At 56.6% G+C, this 27,697-nt stretch overlaps 2 protein-coding genes across 2 annotated transcripts; one reads left to right on the top strand and one right to left on the bottom strand.

The window, feature by feature from the left end:
- Nucleotides 1–183: 183 nt before the first annotated feature.
- On the bottom strand, nt 184–2,450 carry VPS72 (vacuolar protein sorting 72 homolog). Its single transcript, XM_072358686.1, has 6 exons — nt 2,234–2,450; nt 1,540–1,692; nt 1,245–1,356; nt 956–1,135; nt 729–870; nt 184–567 (listed from the first exon to the last, which is right to left on the bottom strand). Exons 1-6 carry the CDS (start codon nt 2,348–2,350, stop codon nt 186–188), a joined length of 1,086 nt encoding a protein of 361 aa, XP_072214787.1. The 5' UTR covers nt 2,351–2,450; the 3' UTR covers nt 184–185.
- Nucleotides 2,443–27,360, top strand: LOC140263603 (putative PIP5K1A and PSMD4-like protein). Its single transcript, XM_072358613.1, has 26 exons — nt 2,443–2,610; nt 7,365–7,399; nt 7,924–8,013; nt 9,644–9,774; nt 10,099–10,216; nt 10,401–10,553; nt 10,885–11,184; nt 11,599–11,804; nt 12,363–12,446; nt 12,848–12,896; nt 13,134–13,218; nt 13,498–13,635; nt 13,893–14,022; nt 14,756–14,830; nt 16,445–16,526; nt 18,765–18,861; nt 22,353–22,398; nt 23,772–23,912; nt 24,173–24,287; nt 24,472–24,558; nt 24,837–24,905; nt 25,305–25,520; nt 25,717–25,825; nt 26,085–26,216; nt 26,983–27,050; nt 27,140–27,360. The coding sequence occupies exons 1-26, from the start codon at nt 2,553–2,555 to the stop codon at nt 27,305–27,307; spliced, it is 2,982 nt and encodes a 993-aa protein (XP_072214714.1). The 5' UTR covers nt 2,443–2,552; the 3' UTR covers nt 27,308–27,360.
- Nucleotides 27,361–27,697: the final 337 nt, after the last annotated feature.

Here is a 27,697-nt window from a genome sequence, read left to right as displayed (position 1 = left end):
ACTGCATGGATCTGCCTGCAAACAAGGTTTCATTTCATCCTGCTGGATAACCCAGCAACGGGGGCACGACCTGCACACCCCCCCCTCACCTCCAGGCTCCTTCTTTTTTCTCCTTTTTATTACAAAAAATAGGCAAGAAAACAACAGCACAAAGCAGGTCAACATGGAACAAGGAACCGGCGCTCTCAAGCCGTGGGCACGCTCTGCTTGATGATGATCTTCTGCCGTGTGGCTCTTAGACCAGGATCAGGTCCAGGAGGAGCAGCACCCAAAGCAGCGGATGCAGCAGCGGCGCTGGGCAGCCCGTGGGCCGTGATGTATTTCTTGTAAGCCTCGCGGATGATTTTAAAGGCTCGGATGTTGGAATAAGGGATGTCAGTGATGGGGTCACGATACACGGCGGGTTTGTGGGTAACAGGGCAGATCTCCCGCACCGGCAACCGCGGAGCCTTCGATTTGGGGAAGAAACGTTCGAAGGTTTCGTCGTCGGTGAAGGAGATGAAGGTCCGGGAGCACTTGGAGCTGGAGGCTGGAGCAGCTTCTGCCTGCTGAGGGTCTTGGTCCAACCTGGAAGAGCCACAATCAGCTCTAAGGGATGCATGGAGCTGGGGGAACCTGGGCAGCACTAACCCTGCTGCTCCCTACTGAGCCCCAAGGATGGGAGTGATGGGGTCTGTGTGCAGCATAAGGGGAAAGCATCAGGATCCCATCCGCTGTTCCCAACTCACCCCTCCACGTCCACGTTCTCCTCCTTGCCCAGCTCTGTGATGAGGGGCATGGTGACGGACCAGTACCGGATCACAGGCCCGATGCATTTCCTCTTCTTCTGCACCTGCTTCTTCTTATCAGCCTCCAGGCGCTCGTAGTTCTCTGGGGAAGCAGAGATGAGCCCAGAGGGTCTCAGCACCCCCCACTACACCCCCCCCCCCATTCCCAATCCCTGTCCTCTCCTCACCCAGCGAGCGGAGGTTGATCTCCTCCGTGATCTTGGCCTCCTCCAGCAGCTCCTCCTGTGTCAGCGGGCGGTCGTAGTTGGGGCCTCCCTTCTTGCGCTTGGATTGAACCTGGCGCTCCTGGATACGCAGGAAGGTCTGACGTGTGTGTTCTGTCGTCGACTGCCTCATGTGCTTACGGCCTGCAGCGGGAGGATGGGGCTCAATGTGGGGCCAGCACAGCTCACGGGGCAGTGGGGTGCCTGGTTCCAGCTTAGAGATGCTGACACATCCCAGCCTGTGTGCACTCACTGTCTCCTACTTCATCCTGGAGCTCCAGCGGGGCTGATTTCACCTCTCGGGCCTTTTGGGAGCTGCTGCTGGGGGTGTCGGCCTTCTTGGGTCGAAGGCTCTTGATGGGCTCCTATGGTTTGGGCAGGAAGGATGTGAGGATGGAGAAGCCATATGGGGCTGCCCCATGTCCTCCAAGGGACACATCCTCCCCACAGTCAGCAATTAGCAGGTTACTATTATTATTACACCCATTTGGGGCCATCCCAGTGGGTCAGAGGACGCTCGGATGGACCCCCAGCCGTCCCCTCCTCACTCTGTAGGCCTTGGTGACGATGCGGCGCCGCTTCTTGGGTTCGCTCTCATCCTGGTCGCTCGTCGGCTCCTCGCCTTCATCGATGTCGAAGTCGGAATCCACCTCATCGTCGCTGTCCGACTGGTCGCCCCGGTACTCGTCATCCCCCGACTCCTGCAGGGATAGAAGGGCAGCGTCACACCCAGGGCTGCGCTCCACCCCCTCCCCCTATGGGCCATTCCCCCCGGGGTTCCTCCCAGCCCCCATTTGGAGCCTCTATCCCCCTCTCAAAGCCCATCTAAAGCCACCCCGTCCCCATCCTGACCCCCTCAGTGCCCCCAGCCCCTCCAGGACCCCCCAATTTCCCTCACGAACCCCTTCAGGTCCTCCAAGGGACACTTCCCCCCCGCAGTCAGCAATTAGCAGGTCGCTAATTATCCCAGCCAATTGGGGCCATCCGAATCCCTTCCCAGCAGGTCAGAGGACACTCGATAGACCCGAGCCCCATCCCCCTCAGCCCCCCATCCCCTTCAGTCTCCATTCCAACCCTCTCATCTCCCCTCCCGACCCCTTCTGTCCACCTCACACCCCCATACAGCCCCATCCTAACGACCCCCCGGTCCCCATTCAGGCCCCGGTTCTCCTCCCAACCCCCCCTCCAAGGCCTCACAGCGCCTCGCAGCCCCTCTGACCCCCCTGACAAAGCCCGTCCCACCTCAGTGAAGCCTCCATACGTGGTCTGGTAGAACTCATCCTCCTCCTCGGCCTCCAGCAATCCCGACAGCCGGTTCCCGGCCGTGCGCCGCGGAGCGCGGCCTTCAGCCAAACTCATGGCGGTGCCGCCGCCGCCATCGGCGCTCGACTCGTCGTCCTGCCGCAGGGGCGAAGCGATCGATGTAGCGCCCCCTTGAGGGCCCGGAGGTCCGGAAGGCTCGGATGATTTCTATTGGCTGCTCGGAGAGCACGTGACACGTGGGTGGTGCCGAGGGGGCGTGGCCTCACGCGAGGCGGTGGCGGGCGCAGGAGGCGGCAAGATGGCGGCGGCGGGGCCCGAGTCGGGGGGCAGCAGCGGCAGCAGCGGCGGCCTTGGGGGTACGGAGGGACCGCGGGCTGGGCCTGGGGGCGGTGGGGGAGGCGGAGCTGGGAGCTGAAGGGGGGGGCGAGCGGCTGCTGGGGGGGCGGGTGGGGATGTGGGATGGTGGGGGGCCGGGCCGTGTGGGGGCTGAGGGAGGTGCGGGCTGTAGGCCCGGGGCAAAGCTGAGGGGGGAGGCCGGGCCCGGGCGGCGCTGAGCGGCCTGTGAGGGGCGGTGTGGGCCGGGTTGGGGCACGGGATGGTGCTGTGGGGCCGGGGGGGGGTTGAGGTGACGGCCTGCCCCTGCCCGGCTGGGAGTCGCGGCCGTTGGGGCTGTGGGGCCGTTTGGCACCGTATGGGGGGGAGGGGGTTTGGTCACCATATAGTGATATATGGGGGGTGTGGGGCTGCCCTCGGCCCGGGGTCGGGATGCTGGGAGGCACAGCGGGGCACTTAGAGCTGTGATTCGGCCGTCTCAGTGTTGGGGGGGGGGTTACACCCCTTATTGCCTTCGAAGTTGGTGGGAATGGGTCTGGTTTGGGGATGCTGGACGTGGAACCGGGGTGATTCCCACAGCCGTCCCTGAGTTCTTCTGGTTTGGGGATGCTGTGGCCGTTACTGATTGCAGGGCAAAGCACGGAGGGCTTCTGGTTGCCCAAAGGGGGAAGGCTGGGGGGCTGCTACCCAGCGGGGCCTCACCTCGGCGGCCTCCTGGCATCGCATTCCTCATTTAGAGCCTCTGGAAACGGGTCTGTGCCCCCTCCCCGCCCCCTTTGGGCTGTGGGGAATGGGGGGGGTCCGTGGCTGAAGCTGCAGGGTCTCCTCCTGCCATGCTTTGCTTTGGGAGCTCGGAGGTGTCACACAGCTCACCTCCCTCACCCGGAGGAGGAGCTGCCGCCTCCATAAAGCTCAGAGAGCATCGAGAGCTTCACACGGGGGAGAAGAAGTGCACGATCAACCTCTTCTCTCTCCCTGCGTGGATCGGCGCCGCTCTTTGCTTTCCAGGGTAGTTTGGTGTTGGTCGAGGTGCTTTTCCTGCTGGATTTCAATCCTGGTGGCAAAGCTGCGTGACGTGAAGCGTGTTCACCTCGGCTGATCCCCAGCAGTGCAGCATTTAAAGCTCTCATCCCATCTCTGGGGCTTCTCTCAGACTAAAGGGGGGGGGGGGGGTGGTGGTGGTTGTGGGGCTGATTGCTCTGGGTACGGGGCATTACTTTTCCTAATGCATAACCCTAAAGCATCTCAGACCCCAGTGGATGTGGGGCCGGGATGTGGGGCTGACTGTTCAGGGCACAAAGCTTTGCTTTCTCCATAGGTAAACCCTAAAGCCGGCCCCACAGCTCGGTGTCCCCCCTGGGCTATGCGTGGTTCCCCCCAGGGCTGATTACTCAGAGTGTCTTTCAGCTGAAATGACTGGGACGGAAGGGTGGGACGCCACGATCCTTCCTGTTCCCGGGAAATCACACGAGGGGGGAGGGAGGAAAGGTTTCTCATTTTGCTTCTTTCACTTTGAAACGGCCCCTTTGCCAAAAATGCTAATGCTGGATTTCGATCGTTTTGCTTCTTTGTGCTTTGTAAGGATGGAGAGAGAGAGAGAGAGAGAGCTGGGAGTTCATTGTCACCTTCTGGCCTTCGGGCCCCTCCCCGGCGGCCGCAGACAAAAGAATTGCTCTCAGAATGGCTCCATCCCTTCTGGGGGAGGAAATCATCCCGGAGGGGTGAGAGCAGGCAGGGACTCAGCGAGCAGGATGTCAGGGCAGCCCTTCATCTTGCTGGGCACGTCGGTGACTTCGCGTTGTGTCTCTCTTGGAGCACTCTGAGCACACACAGAGCTCTGGGTGGCTTTATGGGCAGCGTTGGGAGCTGCTTCTATTGGTGCTGAGCTGAGAGTGGGACAGAGACAAAGGAGGGCAGCCAGAGCGACAGAGGGGGGAGCTGCTGTGTGGGGCTGAATGGGAGCACGTCCCATGGGGATGGGAGCCGCGTGGCTTTGGGGCCAGCGCTGACCCCGCATTGACCGGGGTTTCTCTATGGAAAGTAAAAGCTGCTGCTTGTGTTGTCTCAGCTCTGCTCGCAGCACAGCACGGTGATTAATTCTTCCATCCCCATGGACTCTGCCTTGCTTACTCACTCACTCACAGGCTGCTCCCGGGGATCCCCTATGGCTGACCTACATTCCCAAAGCACCGGCTGAGTCCTGCCGTGCTTCCCAGCGTTGGGATGCTCCCAGCTCTGACTTCAACCATCCCCATCCCTGAAGCCTCTCAGCTCTGTGCACAGAAGAGCTGCCAGGGTGGCACCGCTGCTTTTCTTTCCACGTTCCTCTGCCTTTCTCAAGGACCAACCATCCCAAACCTGTTACCCGCCGTGTAACCTCTCTTTTTTCTTTCCCTCGTTCAGATTTCAGCTTTTTATGCTGCTCGGTGGTGTCGTTCCGAAGAGGTTAGAAGCACTGCAATGCACACAGCACCTCCTCCTCCTGCGCGGTAACCGTCTCCCCCCCCCAAACCATCACGGCTTTGGGGCCTCCATAACACGATGCTCCCCAACCCAACGTGCTGCGGTTGCTGTGTGCTCTCCATGCCCCTGTTTGGCTTTGCAGAGGAGCCTTCCCTGCTGCGGCCCCACGCTCTGACCCCACTGGGTTCATCGTGGTGTCTTTGAGCTCCATGCCGTATCCCGGCCTGGTCGGGTGTTGGCGCTGTGTTTGGTTGTGCTGACGTTTTGGCTTGTTATTTCTTGTCTGAGAATAGCAGGATTGCAGCTAAACTCGGTTTGGCTTTAAATGTAGAGCAGAGCTGAGTGTCAGTGCTGCCCTTACCGCATGCTGCTGTGCCTTTTGGTGGATGCTGGGGTCTGCCCGGCTCTGTGCCACCAAAGCATTTCCCAGCCCCTCCAATGAGGTGCTGCGGCCATTTCTTGTGCTCAGCTTTGGTTTTTCCAGCTGTTCCCCCCCATTGGGATGTACAGACGTTGGGGCTGAAAGTGCTCCCGGGCAGCTGCAGCTGGAGGAGCCGCTGCAGCACCAAAGGGATTGAGCCCAACTCTGAGAATGAAAGGAAAAGGTGGCTGTGATGGGGCAGGGCCAGTTTGGTTTTGGATGTGACCTTAACCTGAATCTGCCGTCTCTGTCCAGAATGAACCCTTGGATCCCGCTGCTGTTTTTCAGCCTGGGTTGCAGCTGAGGGACTGTTTGGTTCAAACAGATCCAGAGCTGTGTGCTCTCCTGAGCTGTGTTGCTGTGTTTTGCTTACAGCTCTCAGTTTAACACCTTCGCTTCTCCGAGCAGTCTCTGTGTGTTTGTGTGTGTGTGACAAACAAAACCAGCTATAAAACCTCCCTCAGGCTGAGGGAACCGAAGGGTGTTTGCATGGAAACCTCAGCCTTCCTCCTGCCCTCAGTGCTGTTGTGATCACTGCCTTGTTTGGGCAGCATAGCTTGTTATGCTGGTGCTCCCAGGGACACCAACACAGCCTTGGGGTCTCAGGGCCAGCCAGACCCCCAAGCAGCACCCCGTGAGCAAGCAGGGTTTGGATATGAGCTCATGGCTTGGCTTGTGTTCCCTTCAGTGCTGCGGGGTTAAGGCAGCACAGTGAGGATCTGCTGCTCTGTGGTTAAATCCTGATGGAGTAAGGATTTGCATGGGTGATTAAATAGTAACACGGCTAATCTCCGAGGGGATGAGGCTGGTGCTGCCGTTGCAATGGGGTTGTTGGGATCTTGGGGGGGGGTTTGGTGGTTTCAATTTACATTACTGACAAATTCAGTGTTTGGAAAGAAGCAAATGAGGTTTGTTTGCTGTTGAACAGGTGCTGTATTGACACGGTTGGGATTTTTTTATCCCCATCCCTGCGTCCTGGTGGAGTTTGGCAAGTGGGATAGAATCAATAGGGTTGCAAAAGACCTCTGAAATCATCAAGTCCAACTGTCAGCCCATCATCCCCACACACTCACTCATAGAGGCACAGAATTGTTGAGGCTGAAGATCTCCAAGACCATTGAGTCCAGTGCCCACCCATCCCCACCAAGCCCACTAACCACGTCCTGAATGGGATCAGAGGATCATCAGGGTTGGAAAAGACCCCCAAGATCAAATCTGACCCCCAACCCATCCCCACGGTGCCCACTATCCGTGTCCATAAGTAGGATCATGGGAGCATTAGGGTTGGAAGAGATATCCAAAGTCATCAAGCCCAACAACCTGCCCATCCCCCACCATTCCCACAAGGGATTATAACCATTCCCACAAGGAATTATAGGGTCATGGAGAAGATCTCCGAGGGTAGGGCTGAAACGTGGAGATGTGAAAGGTCTGTGGTTCCATAGGGCTGAAACATGGGGGTCTGTGTGCTGTAATGCTCATCCCGGTGCTGCTTGGCTGTGGGGAGCCGTTGCAGTGGGGTTGTTGTGCTTGGGCTGTTGCAGTGGGTGCTGTCACAGCTCCCATACAAAATCCTGCTGTGCCTGAAGCAGGCAGAAGAAACAACAAGGAAATAGGAACCAAGTCTGCCTGCTTTGGGCCCCAAACCGCTGTTCCCTGTGCCCACCTTTGGGCCTGGTCCATCTGGCAGCTTTGAAGCACAGAGAGACATCGCAGAGGGGTCCCTGTGCCCAGTACCCCCCCCCCCCCCCCCAGACCCTCTATTGGGAAGGAGCAGCTGTGGTTTGATGTTCCTTTGCTGCTGGATGTCTCCGGGATGCACAGAGCTGTGCTGCTGTGCGATGCTTGCTGCTGCTTCCCTCCTCCTGACTGCGGGTCTTTTTGTTCCCACAGGGCCGTCTGCCTTCAAAAAGTCACTGACCCCAGAGGTAAGTTTGTGAGCAAGAGGTGAAGTGCTGCTGGATGGCTCCAAACACCCAATTCCTGACTTGGGGAGGGAGCAGAGAAGCCAGGGGTAGCACAGCAGTGAGCGCAGCCTTTGGGTTCCCCCTGACAAGCTGTGCTGGGATTGAGCCATCCTGCCAGCAGAGCAGCCAGCCCTGTGCTCTGCGCTGCAGTCAGCAGCGTGTGCTTAAACTGGAGAGGCAGCCAAGTGAGTTCTTGGGCCGTGAGTCAGGGCTGTCTGTGTGTGCAGCTTTCCTAAGCTGCTTCCGTAGGGAGCTGGCCTTGCTGGCAAACAGGCGGCGGGGTGCTGGGCTTTGTGACAGCAGGGATGGTGAACAGCATCCCCCAGGTGTGCTCAGTGCCCTGTGCTGGCTGCGGGTGCTGATTGCTTCCCTGGGCACAGCACGGTCCTTGCTGTGTGGATGGCATTGCTGGAGTGGGTGCTTTGGAAACACGTTGTGTTTTGAACCCCCCCCTTCTTTTCTTACCACCTTTCCCTCCATCCCAGATGCCGGGTTCTTCGGGGCAGCCGGGCTCCCAGACGATAAAGAAAGGGCACAGAGGAGTGGATTCCACGGGTGAAACCACCTACAAGAAGGTGAGAGATGTGCTGCACGGCTCTCCTGCTCTGTGTGATGTGGATCCCAGCCTGGCTGGCTGTTGGGTGCTGCAATGATGGCTGTGATGGTCACTCAGAGTGCAGCATAGTGTGCTGTGTGCTCCTTTTGGCCAGCTTCTCTTATAGCCTTCAAAAGGAGAGCACTTCGAAGCCCTGCCTGCTGGCAGCATTTCCTAGGCCTCTTCTGGCTGATCCTGTGCTCCTGGGGCACAGTCCTTCCTGCAGATCTCGTGGCATTCCTGGAATGTGCTTTACAAAGGGGGGATTGTTTGGGGGCTTCGCCACAAGCCGGAGCTGCGGCTGTTCTGTAGATGCTGCTTCCGCTTCATTGGGCTTCACGGGGACAGTGAGTGACTTCCTCTGATGTGAGTTTGGCTCTGGGGGGTGGGAGGTGGAGCAGATGAGGGCTCTGTGCACTTGGTGCAGGCAATGCTTCTTATCCAAATCTCTACCCCAGAGCTGCTCTGGTCAGAGTGCAAGGCAGGAGTTGGAGCTGCGCTGCTCCTGCTAAGCCAAACTCTGTTGGAGTGTCTGTCCTGCACCGACTGCTGCCTTCACATTTGCTGCCTTCTGGTTCCCTGTGAAACCCGGGGATGGAGGTTGGGCAGCAATGGGAGGAGAACAGAGCAGAAACTGCCACAAAATACCTGAAGTGTTTTCTTTGCGAGGGCCCGTGGAGCTGCATGGGACCGATCTGGGAATGAGATGACTGGGCAGGCTGCCTTTTTTCCATCCCTTCTTTTTTCCAGAGGTGGCAAGTTGTTTTTCTAGAATTCTTTCCCCTGTGGAAGTGATGATAAACAGGCGGCCAGCTGCTCGGCCGATGGAGGAGGGAAGCAGTTGTTCCTTGGCAACGTGGCTCTGTGCTGTTGTGCACTCACCGACGAGGCAGCAGCACAGACAGGGCTGAGCTGAGAGCTGTGGTCAGGCAGCACAGAGTTGGAAGGGGGTGAAAGGAATTGCATTCTTCCTCCCCCAGGAAACCAAAGGAAATGGGGGATGCAGGCAGGTAGCTGGAGAGGAGCAGGGTGTTGTGGGGTGTTGGGCTGCTTTGGGAAGGGCAGCCCGAGGTGAGGTCATGTGCTGCACAGAGGAGAACTCCTGATGTCAGCAGCTGTTCAGGAACACAGGCTGGCATTGTTCTGGGACAGCTCACGCACGGGGTGCAGGAGTGGCTGCCTGTCTGCACTCCTTATTTTGACATGATAATGAACTTTAAGGCCAAAGAGCCCCAGCCTGGCACAAGTCAGGAAGCGGTGCGTGCTGCGAGCTCTGCAGCCCCACTGAGCTGCTGCCCGCTGTGTTTGGTGACAGGGGAACGAGGTCAGCACCCCTGTAAGTGCAGGGTGTGGGGGAGGCAATGAGATTGCAGCTCAGGTCCTTAGAACATGACTGGGGTGGGGGCAGGGAGGTGTTCCCCCTGCTGCTGCTCCCTGCCCAGTGCAGGCTGCCCTGGGACAGAGCCAGAGAGTGGTGCTGCTCATTGAGAAGGAAACCAGCATGTAGAAGTGGTGCTCTGCTGAGCGTGGAGCTGTCTTTCCTTTACCTCCTCTTGTTCCTCTTCTCAGTCGGCCACTTATGTTGCCTAACTTGTTCTCTGCTCCTTCAGACAACGTCATCAGCCTTGAAAGGCGCCATCCAGCTGGGCATCACTCACACGGTTGGGAGCTTGAGCACTAAACCCGAAAGAGATGTTCTCATGCAAGATTTCTACGTAGTAGAAAGTATTTTCTTCCCGAGGTCAGTGCTTGCTTTCTTCCTCCCTGTTGTGCTTTAGCAGCGGTAGCAGCATTAAGTTCCCAGCCCTGCTCATGTTAAGGAAGCAGCAGCAGAGCTGGAGGAGCAGTGCTGAGCAGAGGCACTGCATGCAGAGCAGCTCTGTTTCTGCAGAGCTCTGCTGCGACCCCCATGGGTCTATTGAACAAATGCTGCTGTGTGCCTTTCTGCATCCCTCCAGGGTGGGTCTGTTCTGGGGTGCATTTAGGGTCAGAGCAGGCCTTGCTTCTCAGATAGACCCATAATGTGTGATTGCAAACCCTTGTGTGTCCCTCTCTCCTCGAGCAGTGAAGGCAGTAACCTCACCCCAGCTCACCACTACAATGATTTTCGGTTCAAAACCTACGCCCCGGTGGCCTTCCGATATTTCCGGGAGCTGTTTGGGATCCGGCCGGATGATTACCTGGTATGGCACTGCTGGGTGTGCTTTGGGGTGGGGGTTTGTGCTCTATCCCTGCTCGGAGCCGTGGGGAGCTCTGTAAGCACAGCAGTGGATGCAGTATGTGGTCCCGGGGTTTGCCTGGTGCTGTCTGAAGGGAAGGGCTGTGTGCTGCTGTGTTCCACCTCTGCTTTTCTCCTCTCCTCCTCAGTACTCGCTCTGCAGTGAGCCCCTCATTGAGCTCTCAAACTCTGGGGCCAGTGGATCCCTCTTCTACGTGTCCAGCGACGACGAGTTTATCATCAAGACAGTTCAGCACAAAGAGGCAGAGTTCTTGCAGAAGCTGCTGCCCGGTTACTACATGGTAAGTGAGGCCAGGAGAGCCTTTCTTTGCACGTAACACCACGTGCTCCATGCTAACCTTTGAGCCCTGAGCCTAGTGCAGGGTCCTGCTTGTCCCCGTGTGTGTGAGCAGGGAGTTCTCCTGCACTCATGGGCTGATCTGACCCTCAGCTTTGCAGTGAGATGTTAACAGTGGGCAGCACCAGCCTGTCCCTCCCTCCCCACCCTCATCCCTTTGTTTCTGTGCTTTGAACTGCTGCCGGCCCTGCTGGGAGGAGCGAGCAGCTCTGCTGGGTGGAATGAGAATAGCCAGGCTGGCTCTGAAGGCATTTCTATGTCTTTGGTTCTTTTAGAACTTGAATCAGAACCCAAGGACGCTGCTGCCCAAGTTTTATGGCTTGTACTGTGTCCAAGCCGGGGGCAAAAACATCCGCATTGTGGTGATGAACAACCTGCTGCCACGTTCCGTCAAGATGCACCTCAAATACGACCTGAAGGGCTCCACCTACAAACGCAGAGCGTCCCAGAAGGAGAGAGAGAAGGTTTTCCCCACCTACAAGGACTTGGATTTTATGCAGGACATCCCCGACGGCCTCTTCTTGGACTCAGACATGTATAATGCTCTGTGCAAAACGTTGCAGAGAGATTGTTTGGTAAGTGGGGGGGGTGGTGGTGGTTCTTTTTGAGCCTTTATGTGAAGGAGGGGCTGGCACCCAGCAGTCCTGCATCCTCTCCCAGGGGTGCTGGCTGGACAGTGTGCTGCTTGGCAGTGCTGTGGGCTGGAAGCTGTTTGCCCTCTCCCTGTGTCAGGCCTGCAGGGGAGCGGGCAGTGGGCTCAGCTCTGAGCCTGCCAGCAGCTGTGCAAGAATGCTGTCCCTGCTCTGAGTCCTGCAGGCATTCCTGGTGCTCCCTTTGCCATCTGCAGATGAGCTGGCAGAGGCAGGCTGTGGGTTAAAAGCTGTGCTGGGGGGATCCAGGTGGCACCGTTGGCGCTACTGTGGGTGCCCTCTCAGCAGCTCGATGGAGCTCACGGTGGCAATGAACCTTTGTTGACTTTTTTTGCCCAGGTCCTGCAGAGTTTTAAAATCATGGATTACAGTTTGCTGGTGGCAATCCATAACATGGATCTGGCGCAAAGGGAGCACACGATGGCAGATGGGACGTCCCAGGCTGACACGAGGCGACCTGCAGCACAGAAAGCTCTGTATTCCACTGCCATGGAGTCCATCCAGGGGGAGGCCCGGAGGGGAGGCACCATAGAGACAGATGACCAGTGAGTGTGTGCTGCTCTGCTTCAGGGCTGCCTTCAGCTGGGTCGTTGGGGTGCCCACTGCTTGCTGGCAGCCTTGGATCGCTGCTTCCTTTGGCTCTAAAAGAGAAAGTGATGGACTCCTCAGCAGGGTCTGTGTGGCAGGATGAAGGGAAACAGTTCCCAGCTAAAAGAGGAAGGCTCAGGCAGAGCACAGTAAAGATGGTGGTTATGAGAAGGGCAATGTGGTGTTGGCACAGGATTCCCAGAGGCGTGAGGGTGGTGGTGCCCGGTCCCTGCTGACCCCCATGGGCAGGCTGGTGAGCTGTGAGTGCAGATGGAGCTGTGGGTGCCTCTGTTCATGGAGGGGGGGGGGGGGATGAGGTGCCCTTTTGGGGTCTCTTCCAGCTCCAGCCATTCTGTGATTCCATGCTGTGGTTGATCCCTGCTGCCACCACCCCTGCAGCTGCTTGGTCTCCTCGTGGGCGGGTTGGGATCAGTCTGCAACAAAACTGCACAGCAGGGATTGGCTTTGGGCAGGTGGAGCAAACCTCACCAACACACACCGTGCTGTCCTTGCAGGATGGGGGGCATTCCTGCCCGCAACGCCAAGGGGGAGAGGCTGCTCCTCTACGTCGGCATCATCGATGTGCTGCAGTCCTACAGGTAGGGCAGTCTGAGGGGGGGCTGTGTGTCACCTGGGGGGCACAGCTTTGTGCTGCTGTGGGGAGGACTGCCTTTCCAAGGGAGTTAAGACGTGTCTTATTGTCCACCTTTATTTCTCTGTTGTTGTTTTCTTGAATTGGGTGTTTGGGGATCGGTTTCCAGGTCTTGTTTACTGCGTTTACCTCCCGTTCCCAGGAGGGAATTGCCTCTGACAGGGGCTATTTCTGTGCTCAGTGGGTTGTTGTATGCAGGAAGCAGCGAGGAGAAAACAAACAGTGGCTTAGAATGGCCACAAGCCACTGCTTGGGTGCTGCTGGTCAGAGGAGAAGCTCAGCACCCTGCAGCCACCACCCTGTGCACAAAGAGGTGTGAAATCTGCTCTTTGTTCTTTGCTTTGTTAGGTTTGTGAAGAAGCTGGAGCACTCGTGGAAGGCCCTTGTTCACGACGGGGTAAGCAGCAAGCACAGCAAGCACAGCACTGCACCTTCCCTTGTTCAGCTCACTGTGGGTGCTCATTCTGCACAGTGCCCTGGATTTCCAAGGGCTCTGTGTGTTTCTCATCTACATGAAAGCAGTGGTGCCTGGAAGTGTTCCCAGGCCAACGTAGCACGGGTCAGGGCTGGGGGAGGCTGCTGCTATCTGCCATCACTTACTAATGCAGATTCCCACACTGCTCATCCCTTTCAGGACACCGTATCCGTGCACAGACCCAGCTTCTATGCCGAAAGATTCCAGCGCTTCATGTGCAACACAGTGTTCAAGAAGATACCCTGTAAGTACTCCATGTGGGGTGCTGCTGTGCCTGGCTTCGTGCTCAGCAGCTGGGACTGGGGAGGGGGGCACAGCAGTGTGTGAGGACATGAGGGATCCTGCTGTGCTGCATTCCCTCCTCCTTCCTCCTGCGCTGTTCTTGCTTTGCAAACGTGGCCACATGGAGCTGCTTCATCCATCAGCGTGTCCCCGTGCGTGCCAGCTGTGGCTGTGCTGGATCTCCTCTTCCTGAGCTCTGTGCAGTAGCGAGGCTCTGCCTTGTTGTGTTTTTGTCTTGAAGTGAAGCCATCCCCTTCCAAGAAGAGCCGCTCCGGCACCACGGTTCCTCGGCGGAGCTGTCAGGGAGGAGTGCCTTCCCAGCTGCACGTGTCGTGTGAGGCAAAAGCACAAGTCACAACAGAGGCAGACGTGGAACAAGGTTGGTGTCTGGGCTGGGGGGGAGAGAAACGCCTCCCTCCTAAGCTTGCTGAGCTTTGGCCTGGCAGAGCTTTCTGCAGGACACCTGAGGGGGGGTGGTTTTGCAGCACTGCTTTGGGCTGCTTCTAAGAGGGCAGGGCTGGTCCTGCAGTGTTTATGGGTCTGAGTTGTCATGGGTGGGATCTACACCCCGTGGTTACGTGGGGCTGTGCCTGCACCACTCGTGCAGGTGGTGGAACAGTGTGTCCTTCAACTCAGGTTCCCACCTCGGTCGCCCGGATCTCCTGCCCAGGACTTTGCCAGTGGATGAAGCCAACAGCGATTCCGTCGCCACCACTTTGTCCACCTCCTCCTTGGGCAGCGGAGGTCTCCACTCACCTGCAAACAGGTGTGGCTCTGGGGTGGGGGGGTCCCTGGCATGAGCAGCCCCTGTGCAGTGAGTGAGCTCAGTGCTGTCGGTTCGAGCATGTGTGAGGAGGGAGCGTTGTCACATCCCACGTGCAGACCTTCGCAGACGCCATGATTTTGCATCTCTGCTTGGGCTGTGCGGCCGTCCCAGCAGCTTTGAGTTCCTTGTGTGTTCTGTGCTTGGTGGCCTCTTCCTGGAGCTGAGATAATTGTGCTGATTGTGACACGTTGGTGAATGTGGTGCTGCCAGGATGTGCACCAGGAGCAGCAGCGCGGTGCTGGAGGGCACGGGTTACATACAGGGCTGGTTCTGTGCCCTTGGCTACCCCTGGAGCTGCAGTGCATGGCTGAGGAGCAGGTGGCTGCCGTGGAGTTTTCCCTTTGTTGCCCAGTGGTGAGAATTGAGGGTTACGAGGAGGAGCTGTGGTCAGAGCACGATCCCACGCATAGAAGTTTAGAGGTGGTCACTTCTCTTTCTGGAAGCCATCGTAACCCACCTTCCTCATTCCTGCACTGCGGCACTGATGGAAGTGTCTGCTCTGTCCTCAGCTGCAGGAGGATGAGATACGACGCAATCTATACCTTTAATTCCCTCTCTAAAACCTGTAAAATTCTCTGTAGGGATCCTAAACCAGAGCTGCTCCTTTCCATTTGCATGCCCAAGGAGTTCTGTGTCCTTAACTATGGGTGTCTCTCCTTCAATCTCTGTGTAGGTCAGTGGGCGTGCAGGTGCACAAAGCCGACAGCTCAGCAAAGGATTGCACTAAGACTGCTGACTTCCTGTCTAGGTGAGGGAGGAACCAGGCTTTGCCGGAGGGCTTCTCCCATCCGGAGGGTGTATTTGGGGAGATGTGCCCCGAGGTTCTGCCTTGTGCTGCTCGTGGTTCTCCCTGGGTGCTGTGCCCTGCAGGCAGCTGAGCACTGTGCCACCGAGCCCTGCTGGCAGCATGGGGGGGGAGCTGGATACGGAGCAGGCAGTTTTCTCTCATGAAGGGGGATCCTGAGGACCATGAGATCTCTCCAGAGGGTTGAGTCCACTTTGGTGACTTTATGGGAGTTGCAGAGCTCTGGAAACCTTGAGAGGGACAGAAGGAGTTCACAGGTGCTGTTCTGAACCAACAACATCAGGCGTTGGAGTGAGGTTAGAGAGGAATGTCTGAGGAAGCAGCTGGTCTGGAGGGCTTTTTGCCTCTCCTGGGGGGGGAAACCTGAAGAAAAAACACCTGCTGAGTGATCCCAGCAGGGTGCAGCGGGCAGGCAAGGGCCAGCCTGCTCCAGAGATGCTTTGGTGCAGCAGCAACATGCCCTGCTGCAAAGCTCCAGGCTGCAGAGGAGGGTGTGACACTGAGCAAGGGAGGGATGCTGCTCAGGGAGCAGAGTGATGCCCATCTGTCTGATTAGACACGGGTGAGTCCTGTTTCATGCAGAGAGAAAGGGGAGCTCGATGCATGTGGTCCCTTAGGATGCCCTGGGGATGCAGTGAGGTGAACACTGCCCTCATTGCTTCTCTTGGAGCACTGCTGCAGCTGGGAGTGGTGCTGGGATCAAAGCTGAGGGCTGATGGTGTGTTCAGCAGTTGGATTGCACAGCTTGTGCCAATGAGCACCTGAACAGCACTGACCCAAATGAGATGGCCAGAAAGGGTCTGCCTGCAGTTGGAGATAGGACTCAACACTGGGGTGACTCTGAGTCTGGTCAGGTTGATGGTTGGACTTGATGACCATGAAGGTTTTTTCCAACCTAATGTTTCTGAGCCTGATTCTGTGTTCATGGTGCTTTGAAACACGCTTGGTTCTGAGATATATGGGAGCCCTGTGCTCCAGCCCAGCTCTATCATTCAGCTTCTGGCGTAGGGTCCTGAGGTTTGAGGCCTTCAGCCACTGGGAGCATCAGCTGCTGGGCTGCAACCCCTGGTGAGGAGCTCTGGGGATGGTTGGGTTTCATTTTTAGGAGGACATCTCACTGCCCTGAGCCCCAATTGAGTCCTGGGGGCACACACACCGTAACCAACACCGAGCATCCCATCCGAAGGGAGAGGATGTGGCTGTATAGGATACAGCTCCATGGGGCGCATCCTGCCGGTGGGATGTGGCCCCATGTGCTGCATCCTGCAGGATGTCACTCCCATTCACTGCACGAGAGAGCTTTGCCAACAGCTTTTCCCACAGCAGTGCCTGTGGTGCAGTGCCTGGCGCTCAGCTCAGCACTGTGGCCTCTGTGTCCCCTTTCTGCTTTCCCCCCAGACCCTCATCACGACGATGCGGTGCTCACGGGCTCCATGGCAGCTCTAGCAGGAGGTGCTCACCTCGCTGGCTTTGGTTGGATGTCCAGGAGAGGTGACTTTGTGATCGCTCCCATTTAAATGTTGCTCTATAGCTCTTCCCCTTCTGTCTCCCTTGCAGCTCCCCAGGACCGTCCGTCCCTGAGCACTCCTCAGAGCTGAGGGAGCAACTGGAAGAGCTGCAGGAGACAGAGATCAGCTTCGTGAGTGCCCTTGGAGGAAGGGGCTGAGTGGTTGTGGGGGTTGGGGGGGGGGGCAGATCCCCATCCTGTGTGCATGATGGCCCCATCTACCCCATACCGTGTGCAGCCAGGCGGTGCCCACTGCCCCACAGCGGGTAAAGCAGGAGGTAAAGCAGAGCTGCTGCTCTCTTGGGCACCCAGAGTGATCAGGTGGTGGGGATAAGAGCTGGACGCAGCCTTTCTAAGGCCAATAAATGCTTGCAGAGCCCCCCCAGTCTATGGGGAGATGGTGGTTGGGGAGCACGGCCCTTCCCCTGTGTGTCCATGCAGGCAGAAGAGCCCTGCTGCCGCCCTCCCCATTCATCTCCCTCTCTTTTCTCATTGCAGTGAGGCAGCACTGAGCCAACGATGGGAGCGGATGTTCCGTGCTCTGCGTGGTCTCAGCCCTCGTTGCTGACCTTTCGTGGTTTTTAGTTTGTTGGTTTTTTTTTTTTTGCTTTTGGGTTTTTTTTTTGTTTTGTTTTGTTCTTTTCTTTTGAAAGTATTATCTGGATAGAAAGCTGAGAGCCAACAGGGCCGGGCTGTGATTGGATCAGCACAGCCCACCGTGCAGTGTGCTGCTATCTGAACCCAGCAAGAGCCTGAGCAGCCGGCTGGGGGGAAGAGGAGGAGGAAGAGGAGGAACTGCTTCGTGTGGACCGAAGGCCTTTGGAAAAGGGATCTGACTTCCAAGGCGTTCATTGCTCACGATGCCGCTGCAGAGCACGCGGCCTGTGGGAGTTGTGGCCTCACCGGGGCAGTTTTGCCACGGAGCAACGCGTTCATCTTTTATATCTCCAACGAGTTTTTAACGTTGGCGTCAGTTCAGCTGCAGCCCTTTCCCCTCTGCATTGCTCTGCATTGCTCTGCATTGCTCTGCATTGCTCTGCATTGCTCTGCATTGCTCTGCATTGCTCTGCATTGCTCTGCATTGCTCTGCATTGCTCTGCATTGCTCTGCATTGCTCTGCATTGCTCTGCATTGCTCTGCATTGCTCTGCATTGCTCTGCATTGCTCTGCATTGCTCTGCATTGCTCTGCATTGCTCTGCATTGCTCTGCACTGCAGCACAAGCGGGACGCCCTGTGGAGCTCTGAGCAGGAGAACCGCGTCCCCTCGGCGTCCCTTTGCAGATGGAGATCTCTGCACTGAGCTCAGCTTTTGGGAATCCAGCACCATTTGTTCATCAAACAGCCCCGACGTTGGGGCTGAGCTGCGTTTTGCAGCTCAAACACTTGTTGTTTTGGTTTTATATACTAGGAAAGGAAGCGACTCCGTCCCGCCGTTCCCCATGGGTTGGATTCCTCCATTGGTTTTTCTTTTTATATATATATATATATATATTGGGGAACAAAAAAGGATGTAATTGTGCCCCTGCAGAGCAACACGAGGGGTTGCTGTGTGCAGAGGAAGCCAGGAATGTCATGATGCAGAGGTTGGGGGGGGGGATGCTTTGTGCTGCCATTTTGGTGCCGATTCCCTCCCATCTCCCACCTGCTATTTTTGTAAGGAAAAACAAAACCACCCTTTGAAAACAACCCCAAACCCAACCCCCCCCAAACCCAACCAAACCCCTTTTGGGATGTTCTCTTTCTTAAGCTTTGTTTGAATATACCCAACGGAATGGCCTTATCCTCTGGGTTATCCATACCCAGAACGGGGTTCTGTGGCTCCCGGTGCCCCCCGGGTCTGTCCCACGCCGACCCCATCCAGCTCTGGGAGGAAGGTGGGCTCTTCCCCCACTGCTACCCTCACCTTACAGCTGAAATAACTGTCTATATTAGACGCTGTTCTTACCTTCCCTCCCATCTCCTGTAATGGTTCGGGTTTCTTGTTTTATTATTATTATTATTATTATTGTTTTTACCAGGAGGGAAGAAAACCAACTCCCCCCCCCTCCCTTCCCCCACCCTTATTCTTTTATTCCTATGGTTTAATATTTATGAAGTTGTATTTAAGTGGTTTTGTTTCACTTCATTTGTTTTCCGGGGTTAGTCGTACAGCAGTAGGGAGATTTAGGGGGGCGTGGGGGGGCTTGTTTCTATATGGGATCTTCTGACCTTCGCTTTGTAATGGATTTAATGGGTTTAATGGGTTTTCAGAACAACTGCCTTTTTTTTTTTTTCTTTTTTTTTTTTTTTTTTTTTTTTTTTTGCATCTGGAAGTGGCGACAACCGCTGTTAAAATGGCTCCTGACCCCCCCCACGGGGCCCTTCTGCAGCGGGAACGGCTGCGGGGCCGCCTGCGGGACCGCCCGGTGGATCCTGGAATCAATTGGTGGATCCTGGGAGCATCCAAATGGATCCTGGAATCAATTGGTGGATCCTGGGAGCATCCAAATGGATCCTGGAATCAATTGATGGATCCTGGGAGAATCCAATGGATCTTGGGAGCATCCAATGGATCCTGGAATCAATTGATGGATCTTGGGAGCATCCAAATGGATCCTGGAATCAATTGATGGCTCCTGGGAGAATCCAATGGATCTTGGGAGCATCCAGTGGATCCTGGAATCAATTAATGGATCCTGGGAGAATCCAATGGATCTTGGGAGCATCCAATGGATCCTGGAATCAATTGATGTATCTTGGGAGTATCCAATGGATCTTGGGAGCATCCAGTAGATCTTGGAATCAATTGATGGATTTTGGGAGCATCAATTGGATCTTGGGAGCATCCGATGGATCCTGAAATCAATTGATGGATCCTGGGAGCATCCAGTGGATCTTGGGAGCATCCAATGGATCTTGGGAGCATCCAAATGGGTCCTGGAATCAATTGATGGCTCCTGGGAGCATCCAATGGATCTTGGGAGCATCAATTGGATCTTGGGAGCATCCAAAGGGGTCCTGGGATCAATTGATGGATCCTGGGAGCATCCAATGGATCCTGAAATCAATTGATGGATCTTGGGAGCATCCAAATGGATCCTGGAATCAATTGATGGATCCTGGGAGCATCCAATGGATCCTGGGAGCATCCAAATGGATCTTGGGAGCACCCAATGGATCCTGGAATCAATTGATGGATCCTGGAATCAGTTGATGGATCCCCGGCCTCATCCAATGGATCCTGGCCGCCGATGATGGATTCTGGGGCCGTCATGTGGATCCTAGCAATGGATTTAAGGATCCTGACCCCAGCTGATGGGTCCTGGCATGGGTTGATGGATCCTGGGACCATCACATGGATCCTGGGACTGCCCAATGGGTCTTGGAATGAGTTGATGGATCCTGCCATCACTCAGTGGATCCTGGCACGGACTTGAGGATGCTGACCCTTAGGTGATGGATCCTGGCACCACATGATGGATTCTGGGACCATCAAATGGATCCTAGGGCCATCTGATTGATCCTGGAACAGGTTGATGGATGCTGGCATCACCCAATGGATCCCTGGCACGGACTTAAGGATCTTAGCCCCAGGTGTTGGATCCTGGCACCACATGATGCATCTGAGCCCATGCGATGGATCCTAGTACGGGCTGATGGATCCCAGCACCTTCTTGATGGATCCAGTACTACCTGATGGATCTGGTACTACCCAATGGATCCTGGCATGGACTTAAGGATGCTGGTGGATCCTGGCATGGGTCGATGGATCCCGGCACCTCCTGGCGGATCAGGTCTCAGGTCACGGATCCCAACACAACCCGTTGGATTCAGGCCCTTGTGGTCTCTTGGCACTGGGAAGGCCCCGTCCGTGTCCCCATGGAGCTGCTCGTGCCGTGTTGTGGACGTTGTTGTGTTACCTCTGTACTGTTTCGCCCTCAGCGGCCGTTCTGTGGATACCCGCGGCCCCCAATACAGCGCGTGCTCCTGCAGCCATCCGCCTCCACGCCTGCTTTGTGGGGATGGGGGGCACGGGGGGGGGTGTTGTGCTGTGTCTGCCATTGCCCCTGGGGCTGTGGGGTGGATCCTGAAGGGTCTCTGTGCCCCTTTGTGGGGGTCTGGAGTGATGCTGGGGAGGGAATGCGGCTCTTGGGGGGGGATTTGTGTCTGCCATTGAGCACAGCGTGGGTTCAGAGCGTGGGTTGGGTTGGAAGGGGCTCTTGGAGACCCTCTGGTCCCACTCCCCATGACGAACTGGGACAAGGTCCCTTCAATCCCAAACTCTTCTGTGCTTTTATGGTTGGGAGGTTGACCTTCAAGCACCCTACCAATCTGCCCACCCTGTATTTGACCTTCAAGGACCCTTCTAACTGCATCACTCCATATTTGACCTTCAAGGACCCTTCCAACTGCACCACCCCATATTTGACCTCAAATTTGACCTTCAAGGACCCTTCCAACCTGCCCCGCTCCAGTTCCGTGGGTGATCATTACGATCAGTGGTTTGCAGGTTGACATTTAAGGACCTTTCCAATCCCCCCACCCCATATTTGACCTTCAAAGACCCATCCAACCCCCCATCCCCTCCAATTTCATGGGTGATCATTAAGATCAGAGGTTCAGAGGTTGATGTTTAAGGACCCCTTCAATCCCCCCACCCCATATTTGACCTTCAAGGACCCTTCCAACCTGCCCCCCTCCAGTTCCATGGGTGATCATTACGATCAGTGGTTTGGAGGTTGACATTTAAGGACCATTCCAATCCACCCACCCCATATTTGACCTTCAAGGACCTTTCCAACCTCACCACCCCATATTTAACCTTCAAAGACCCTTCCAACCCCCCATCCCTTCCAGTTCTGTGGTTCAGAGGTTGCCATTTAAGGACCCTTCCAACCTCACCCCTCCATATTTGACCTTCAAGGACCCTTCCAACCCCCCATCCCCTCCAGTTCCGTGGGTGATCATTAAGATCAGAGGTTCAGAGGTTGACGTTAAGGACCTTTCCAACCTCACCCCTCTATATTTGACCTTCAAGGACCCTTCCAACCTCACCACCCCATATTTGACCTTCAAGGACCCTTCCAACCTGCCCCCCTCCAGTTCCATGGGTTATCATTACGATCATCGGTTTGGAGGTTGACCTTCAAGGACCCTTCCAACCCTACCCCTCCATATTTGACCTTCAAGGACCCTTCCAACCTGCCCCGCTCCAGTTCCGTGGGTGATCATTACAATCAGTGGTTTGGAGGTTGACATTTAAGGACCTTTCCAATTCACCCACCCCATATTTGACCTTCAAGGACCTTTCCAACCTCACCCCTCCATATTTGACCTTCAAAGACCCTTCCAACCCCCCATCCCTTCCAGTTCTGTGGTTCAGAGGTTGCCATTTAAGGACCCTTCCAACCTCACCCCTCCATATTTGACCTTCAAGGACCCATCCAACCCCCCATCCCCTCCAATTCCGTGGGTGATCATTAAGATCAGAGGTTCAGAGGTTGACGTTAAGGACCCTTTCAATCCCCCCACCCCATATTTGACCTTCAAGGACCCTTCCAACCTCACCCCTTCACATTTGATCTTCAAAGACCCTTCCAACCCCCCATCCCCTCCAGTTCCGTGGGTGATCATTAAGATCAGAGGTTCAGAGGTTGACGTTTAAGGACCCTTCCAACCTCACCCCTCTATATTTGACCTTCAAGGACCCTTCCAACCCCCTCCCCCCCACCCCTCTGCTTCCATAGGTGCTCATTAAGATCAGAGTCGCTGTTGCTGACCCGGATGGAGGCGCCATCAGCTCCACACCCCACTGATATGAAGCCGGGCGGCCATGTTGGGGGGGGGGGGCGGATAGGCGATCTATAGGGACTACAACTCCCAGCGTGCATCGCGCGTCTCTCTTTCCAGCACGGGCAGCTGCTATTGGTTGACGGCGAGCAGCCAATCAACGGGCTCCTTGTTGAGAGGGCCGTGAGGCGGCTCTGAAGAAGCCAAGATGGTTCTGGAGAGCACCATGGTGTGGTGAGCGGGCCGGGCCGGGCCGGGTCGGGTCGGGTCGGAGCGGGTCGGGATCATTGCCGGTTCGGGCCCGATCCTTCTCCCTTCTCGCTTCCTCGGGTCCCGCTGAGCTCTGCGGGCCGCGCGGCGCCGCCTCGGCTTTCCCTGAGTCATGGCGGGTTGGGGCCGGGCCTGTGGGGGGGGGGCAGCGCTGGGGGTTCGGGTTCGGGTTCTGGTTCTGGTCACATTGAGGCCTATCAGAGCCTTAAGAAGGGCCCCGTTGGAGGGGGGTCCTGAAAGGTCAACTGTGGGGTGGGGGGGTGGGAAGGGTCCTTAAAGATTAACCATGTGATGGTTGTGTTGGGAGGGTACTTGAAGATCAACTATGGAGTGATTGGGTGGGAAGGGTCCTTAAAGATTAACCATACGATGGTTGTATTTGGGAGAGTCAACCTTGGAGTGATTGGGTGAGAAGGGTCCTGCAGGGTCAACTGTGGGGTGGTTGGGTGGGTGGGGAGGGTCCTTAAAGATTAACCATGTGATGGATGTGTTGGGAGGGTCCTTGAAGATCAACCATGGGGTGGCTGTATTGGGAGGATCAGCTGTGACTGATTGGGTGGGAAGGGTCCTTGAAGATTAACCGTATGATGGATGTGTTGGGAAGGTCCTTGAAGATCAACTATGGGGTGGTTGGGTGGGAAGGGTCCTTAAAGATTAACCATACGATGGTTGTATTGGGAGGGTCAACCTTGGAGTGATTGGGTGGGAAGGGTCCTGCAGGGTCAACTGTGGGGTGGTTGGGTGGGTGGGGAGGGTCCTTAAAGATTAACCATGCGATGGTTGTATTGGGAGGGTCCTTGAAGATCAGCCATGGAATGGTTGTATTGGGTGGGTCAGCTGTGACTGATTGGGTGGGAAGGGTCCTTGAAGATTAACCATGTGATGGTTGTATTGGGAGGGTCCTGCAAGATCAACTATGGAGTGATTGGGTGGGAAGGATCCTGCAGGGTCAACTGTGGGGTGGTTGGGTGGGTGGGGAGGGTCCTTAAAGATTAACCATGCGATGGTTGTATTGGGAGGGTCCTTGAAGATCAACCATGGGGTGATTGGGTGGGAAGGGTCCTTAAAGATTAAACGTGTGATGGTTGTGTTGGGAGGGTCCTTGAAGATCAACCATGGAGTGGTTGGGTGGGAAGGATCCTTAAAGATTAACCGTATGATGGATGTGTTGGGAAGGTCCTTGAAGATCAACTATGGAGTGATTGGGTGGGAAGGGTCCTGCAGGGTCAGCTGTGGGATGTTTGGGCTGGAAGGGCTTTGGGATTTGCTCGCACCCTCATTGTGTTGGTGGGTGACGCTGAGCTTTGCCCCCCTCTGAGGGATGATGTTTTTTTCAGCGTTGACAACAGCGAGTACATGAGAAATGGGGACTTCTTACCCACTCGCCTGCAGGCTCAGCAGGATGCTGTCAACATCGTGTGCCACTCCAAGACCCGCAGCAACCCCGAGAACAACGTGGGGCTCATCACCTTAGCCAAGTATGGGGCTGGTTAAAGTGTGGGGCTGGAGTTTGGGGGCAGGGCAGTGGGACACGCTGCTGTCTGTGGATGGATCACGTGCTTTGTTTAGGAAACCAGGCTCCCCATCTTTGGCCCTGTGTGCACTGATAGCACAGAGCTGAGCTCTGCAGGCCTGGAGGCGCTGTGGGAAGGAGGGAGGGGGGGATTCTGGAGCACACAGAGGGGTTTCACAGCGAGGTTCTCAAACAGCATCACTGCAGTTCGTGTTTCTCTTGCAGTAACTGTGAAGTGTTGACCACTCTCACTCCGGACACAGGACGGATCCTTTCAAAGCTACACACGGTTCAACCCAAAGGGAAAATCACCTTTTGCACAGGGATCAGAGTTGCTCATGTAAGTGGTTGTTACTCCAAACCGAGCCTGCTTTGGGTTGGGGATCTGGGCTGGGGGGGAGGAGGAGGAGGAGGCTCATCCACCCAGTGGTTCTCTGCTTCTTTGTGTCTGTGCAGGGCTGCCTCCCAGCCGTCCTCTCTCCTGGGAGCTGCTCCTTAAGCACGGTGTGACTTCTGTTTTGTAGCTGGCTCTGAAGCATCGCCAGGGCAAGAATCACAAGATGCGAATCATTGCCTTCGTTGGGAGCCCTGTAGAAGATAACGAGAAAGACGTGAGTAGCGCCAGTCTAAGCAGAATATGTTGTCTCCACTCTCCATGTACCCCTAAACCAGATGGGTGGCTTGTCCCTTGCTCTGCTCTGAGTGGAAGGCTGTGCCCCAGCAGGGGCAGTGTGGGCTGGAGCTGCTTGCTGCAGCTGGGAGGCTGATTTGGGGCTTTGCTTCGTGAGGATCTTGAGGGCTGTCCCCAGGTTTCCAATGGGAGGGCTGGGGTGTGAGAGCTGAGATGTGGGCAGTGAGAAGCTAAAGCTGCCCCGATTCCTCGTTGCAGCTGGTGAAGCTGGCAAAACGTCTGAAGAAGGAGAAGGTCAACGTTGACATTATCAACTTTGGAGAAGAGGTGAGACTTGGGCTGCATTTAACCTGTTAAGATCTGAGCCAGGGGGTCAGGGAAGAGCAGCAACACGGCTGTGCCTCAGCCCTTCTGTGGCTGCACTGGTGATGCTGAGGTTCACGTTTCCCTCTGGGGAGGCCCCACATGTTTTGCTGCAAACCTTGTTATTTTTCCCCATGGAAACAGCAGAGCTGTGTGCCCTCAGATGGCATTTCTGGCCCTCTGCCCTGGGCTTTGTGACCCGCGTGGTTCTGCTCTGTGTCTGGATCTTGTTTGGTGGGAGGAGGAGGGATAATGGCGGCCTGGGGGGCAAGCATGGTATTGCCTAGTGTGCTGTGACTAGTGGGGCTTCCAGGTATGCGGGCAGCATGGAGAGGGGTTCCCAGCCTCTCTCTTCACCCCTAGGAAGCCAACACGGACAAACTGACGGCCTTCATCAACACCCTGAATGGGAAGGATGGAACAGGCTCCCACCTGGTGACGGTGCCGCCGGGGCCCAGCCTGGCCGATGCCCTCATCAGCTCCCCGATCCTGGCCGGTGAGGGGGGAGCCATGCTGGGCCTCGGCGCCAGCGACTTCGAGTTTGGTGTGGATCCAAGTGCCGACCCAGAGCTGGCCCTGGTGAGTGGGAATGGGGGGCAGCTCCGTGTGCCCTGCTGGGACTGGGGGCAGCTGTGTGTGTCCTGCTGTGCTGCTGGGACTGGGGGCAGCTCTGTGTGCCCTGCTGTGCTGCTGGGACTGGGGGCAGCTCTGTGTGCCCTGCTGTGCTGCTGCAGGCTGTGCCCCGCTCAGTGCCGCTCTCTGCCCATCTCTGCAGGCTCTGCGTGTCTCCATGGAGGAGCAGAGGCAGCGGCAGGAGGAGGAAGCCAGGAGGGCTGCGGCCGCCTCTGCAGCTGAGGCTGGGATCGCTGCCACCGGAGGGGACGGTGAGGAGCTGCGTGGGGAGCGGAGCTGCTCCAGTGGGGACAGCTGGAGATCCAAAACACTGCAGGATGTGGGAGATGGATGTGAGCAGCTCCAGGCTGGAGCTTCCCTTGGCTCACACTGGAACTGCCCATCCGGGTTGGGTAGCAGGGGAGGGTCCGGGGATGGGGGTTGGGTTCTGGGTGCAGCGTGGGCTGCCTGTGTTCAGGCGGTATTGTTGGCTCCTGGCTGGGCTGTGAGCGCTGCTGTTGTTTCCCATAGATTCAGACGATGCTCTGCTGAAGATGACCATCACCCAGCAGGAGTTTGGGCGCGCCGGGCTGCCCGACCTGAGCAGCATGACAGAGGAGGAGCAGATCGCTTACGCCATGCAGATGTCACTGCAGGGAGCGGGTGAGCGTCCTCTGCTGCAGGTTATGGGGGGGCGGAGGGGGCCATCCGTGGGGCCGCCCCATCCCATCCCATTCCATCCCATCCCATAACATCCCATAACGTCCCATCCCATAACGTCCCATCCCATAACATCCCATCCCATCTCCATCCCATCCCAAACATCCCATCCCATAACATCCCATCCCATAACATCCCATCCCATAACATCCCATCCCATCTCCATCCCATCTCCATCCCATCTCCATCCCATCCCATCCCATCTCCATCCCATCCCATCTCCATCCCATCCCATCTCCATCCCATCCCATCCCATCCCATCTCCATCCCATCCCATCTCCATCCCATCCCATCCCATCCCATCCCATCTCCATCCCATCCCATCTCCATCTTATCCCATCTCCATCCCGTCCCATCCCATCCCGTCCCATCCCATAACATCCCATCCCATCTCCATCCCATCCCATCTCCATCCCATCTCCATCCCATCTCCATCCCATCCCAAACATCCCATCCCAAACATCCCATCCCATAACATCCTATCCTATAACATCCCATCCCGTCCCATCCCATCTCCATCCCATCCTGTCTCCATCCCATCCCATCCCATAACATCCCGTCTCCATCCCATCCCATCCCATAACATCCCGTCCCATCCCATCCTATCTCCATCCCGTCCCATCCCATAACATCCCATCCCATTCCATCTCCATCCCATCCCGTCTCATCCCATCCCATCCCATCCCATTCACTTTGGGTTCTCCTACAGAGTTCGCACAGGCGGAGGCGGCCGATGTGGACAGCAGCACAGCCATGGATACCTCCGAGCCCACCAAGGTGAGTCCTGGCCATGGGGGGGGAGGGCAATAAGAGGAGGTTATGGGGGGTCCCCCGGCCGCAGCCCACTCCCCACTGTCTCCCTATAGGAGGAGGATGACTACGACGTGATGCAGGACCCCGAGTTCCTGCAGAGCGTGTTGGAGAACCTGCCAGGCGTCGACCCCAACAACGAGGCCATCCGGAACGCCATGGGTTCGTTGGCTTCTCAGGCTTCCAAGGAGGGCAAAGACAAGAAGGAGGAGGACAAGAAGTGACGGGCGGCGGGTTGGGGGCTGCGCGATAAAGGCAATAAAGGCTGAAGCTCCGGCCCGGTCCCGTTCCCGGTCCCTATTCCCACCCCTGGGGGCGGGGCCAGCGCGGAAGCCACGCCCCCAACCCCCGCGCCTCCGCAGGATGTTTACGACGCGGCCCGTGGGCGGGGCTGGGATGATGAGCGGCGAAGATAGCCAATGGGGGAGCGAGGTGGGCGGGGATGTAATCGATTCTGGCCAATGGGAAGAGAGAGCGGGTTGAGGCAACTCATTGGTTCTTCCAGGACGGAAGTGCGGTCGTGCTGGCCAACAGGAGAGCGAGGGGGCGGGGCGAGGTCCCAGCTTTCCATGAGTGACAGCGCCGCCAACAAATGGTAGAAGACGTGGTCGACC

The sequence above is a fragment of the Excalfactoria chinensis genome, chromosome 32, assembly GCF_039878825.1.
Source record: "Excalfactoria chinensis isolate bCotChi1 chromosome 32, bCotChi1.hap2, whole genome shotgun sequence".
Taxonomy (NCBI): Eukaryota; Metazoa; Chordata; class Aves; order Galliformes; family Phasianidae; genus Excalfactoria; species Excalfactoria chinensis.
Note: the sequence above shows the minus strand (reverse complement) of the source record. Positions and strands in the feature narration are given on the sequence as shown.

Coding starts and splice junctions, on each gene's coding strand:
- VPS72 (XM_072358686.1), bottom strand. CDS start 2,350: ATGAGTTTGGCTGAAGGCCGCGCTCCGCGGCGCACGGCCGGGAACCGG. Junction 871..955: donor GATCAACCTCCGCTCGCTGG/GTGAGGAGAGGA, acceptor CTGCTTCCCCAG/AGAACTACGAGCGCCTGGAG. Junction 568..728: donor GAGAACGTGGACGTGGAGGG/GTGAGTTGGGAA, acceptor TGGCTCTTCCAG/GTTGGACCAAGACCCTCAGC.
- LOC140263603 (XM_072358613.1), top strand. CDS start 2,553: ATGGCGGCGGCGGGGCCCGAGTCGGGGGGCAGCAGCGGCAGCAGCGGC. Junction 14,023..14,755: donor CTCCACTCACCTGCAAACAG/GTGTGGCTCTGG, acceptor ATCTCTGTGTAG/GTCAGTGGGCGTGCAGGTGC. Junction 14,831..16,444: donor ACTGCTGACTTCCTGTCTAG/GTGAGGGAGGAA, acceptor TCTCCCTTGCAG/CTCCCCAGGACCGTCCGTCC.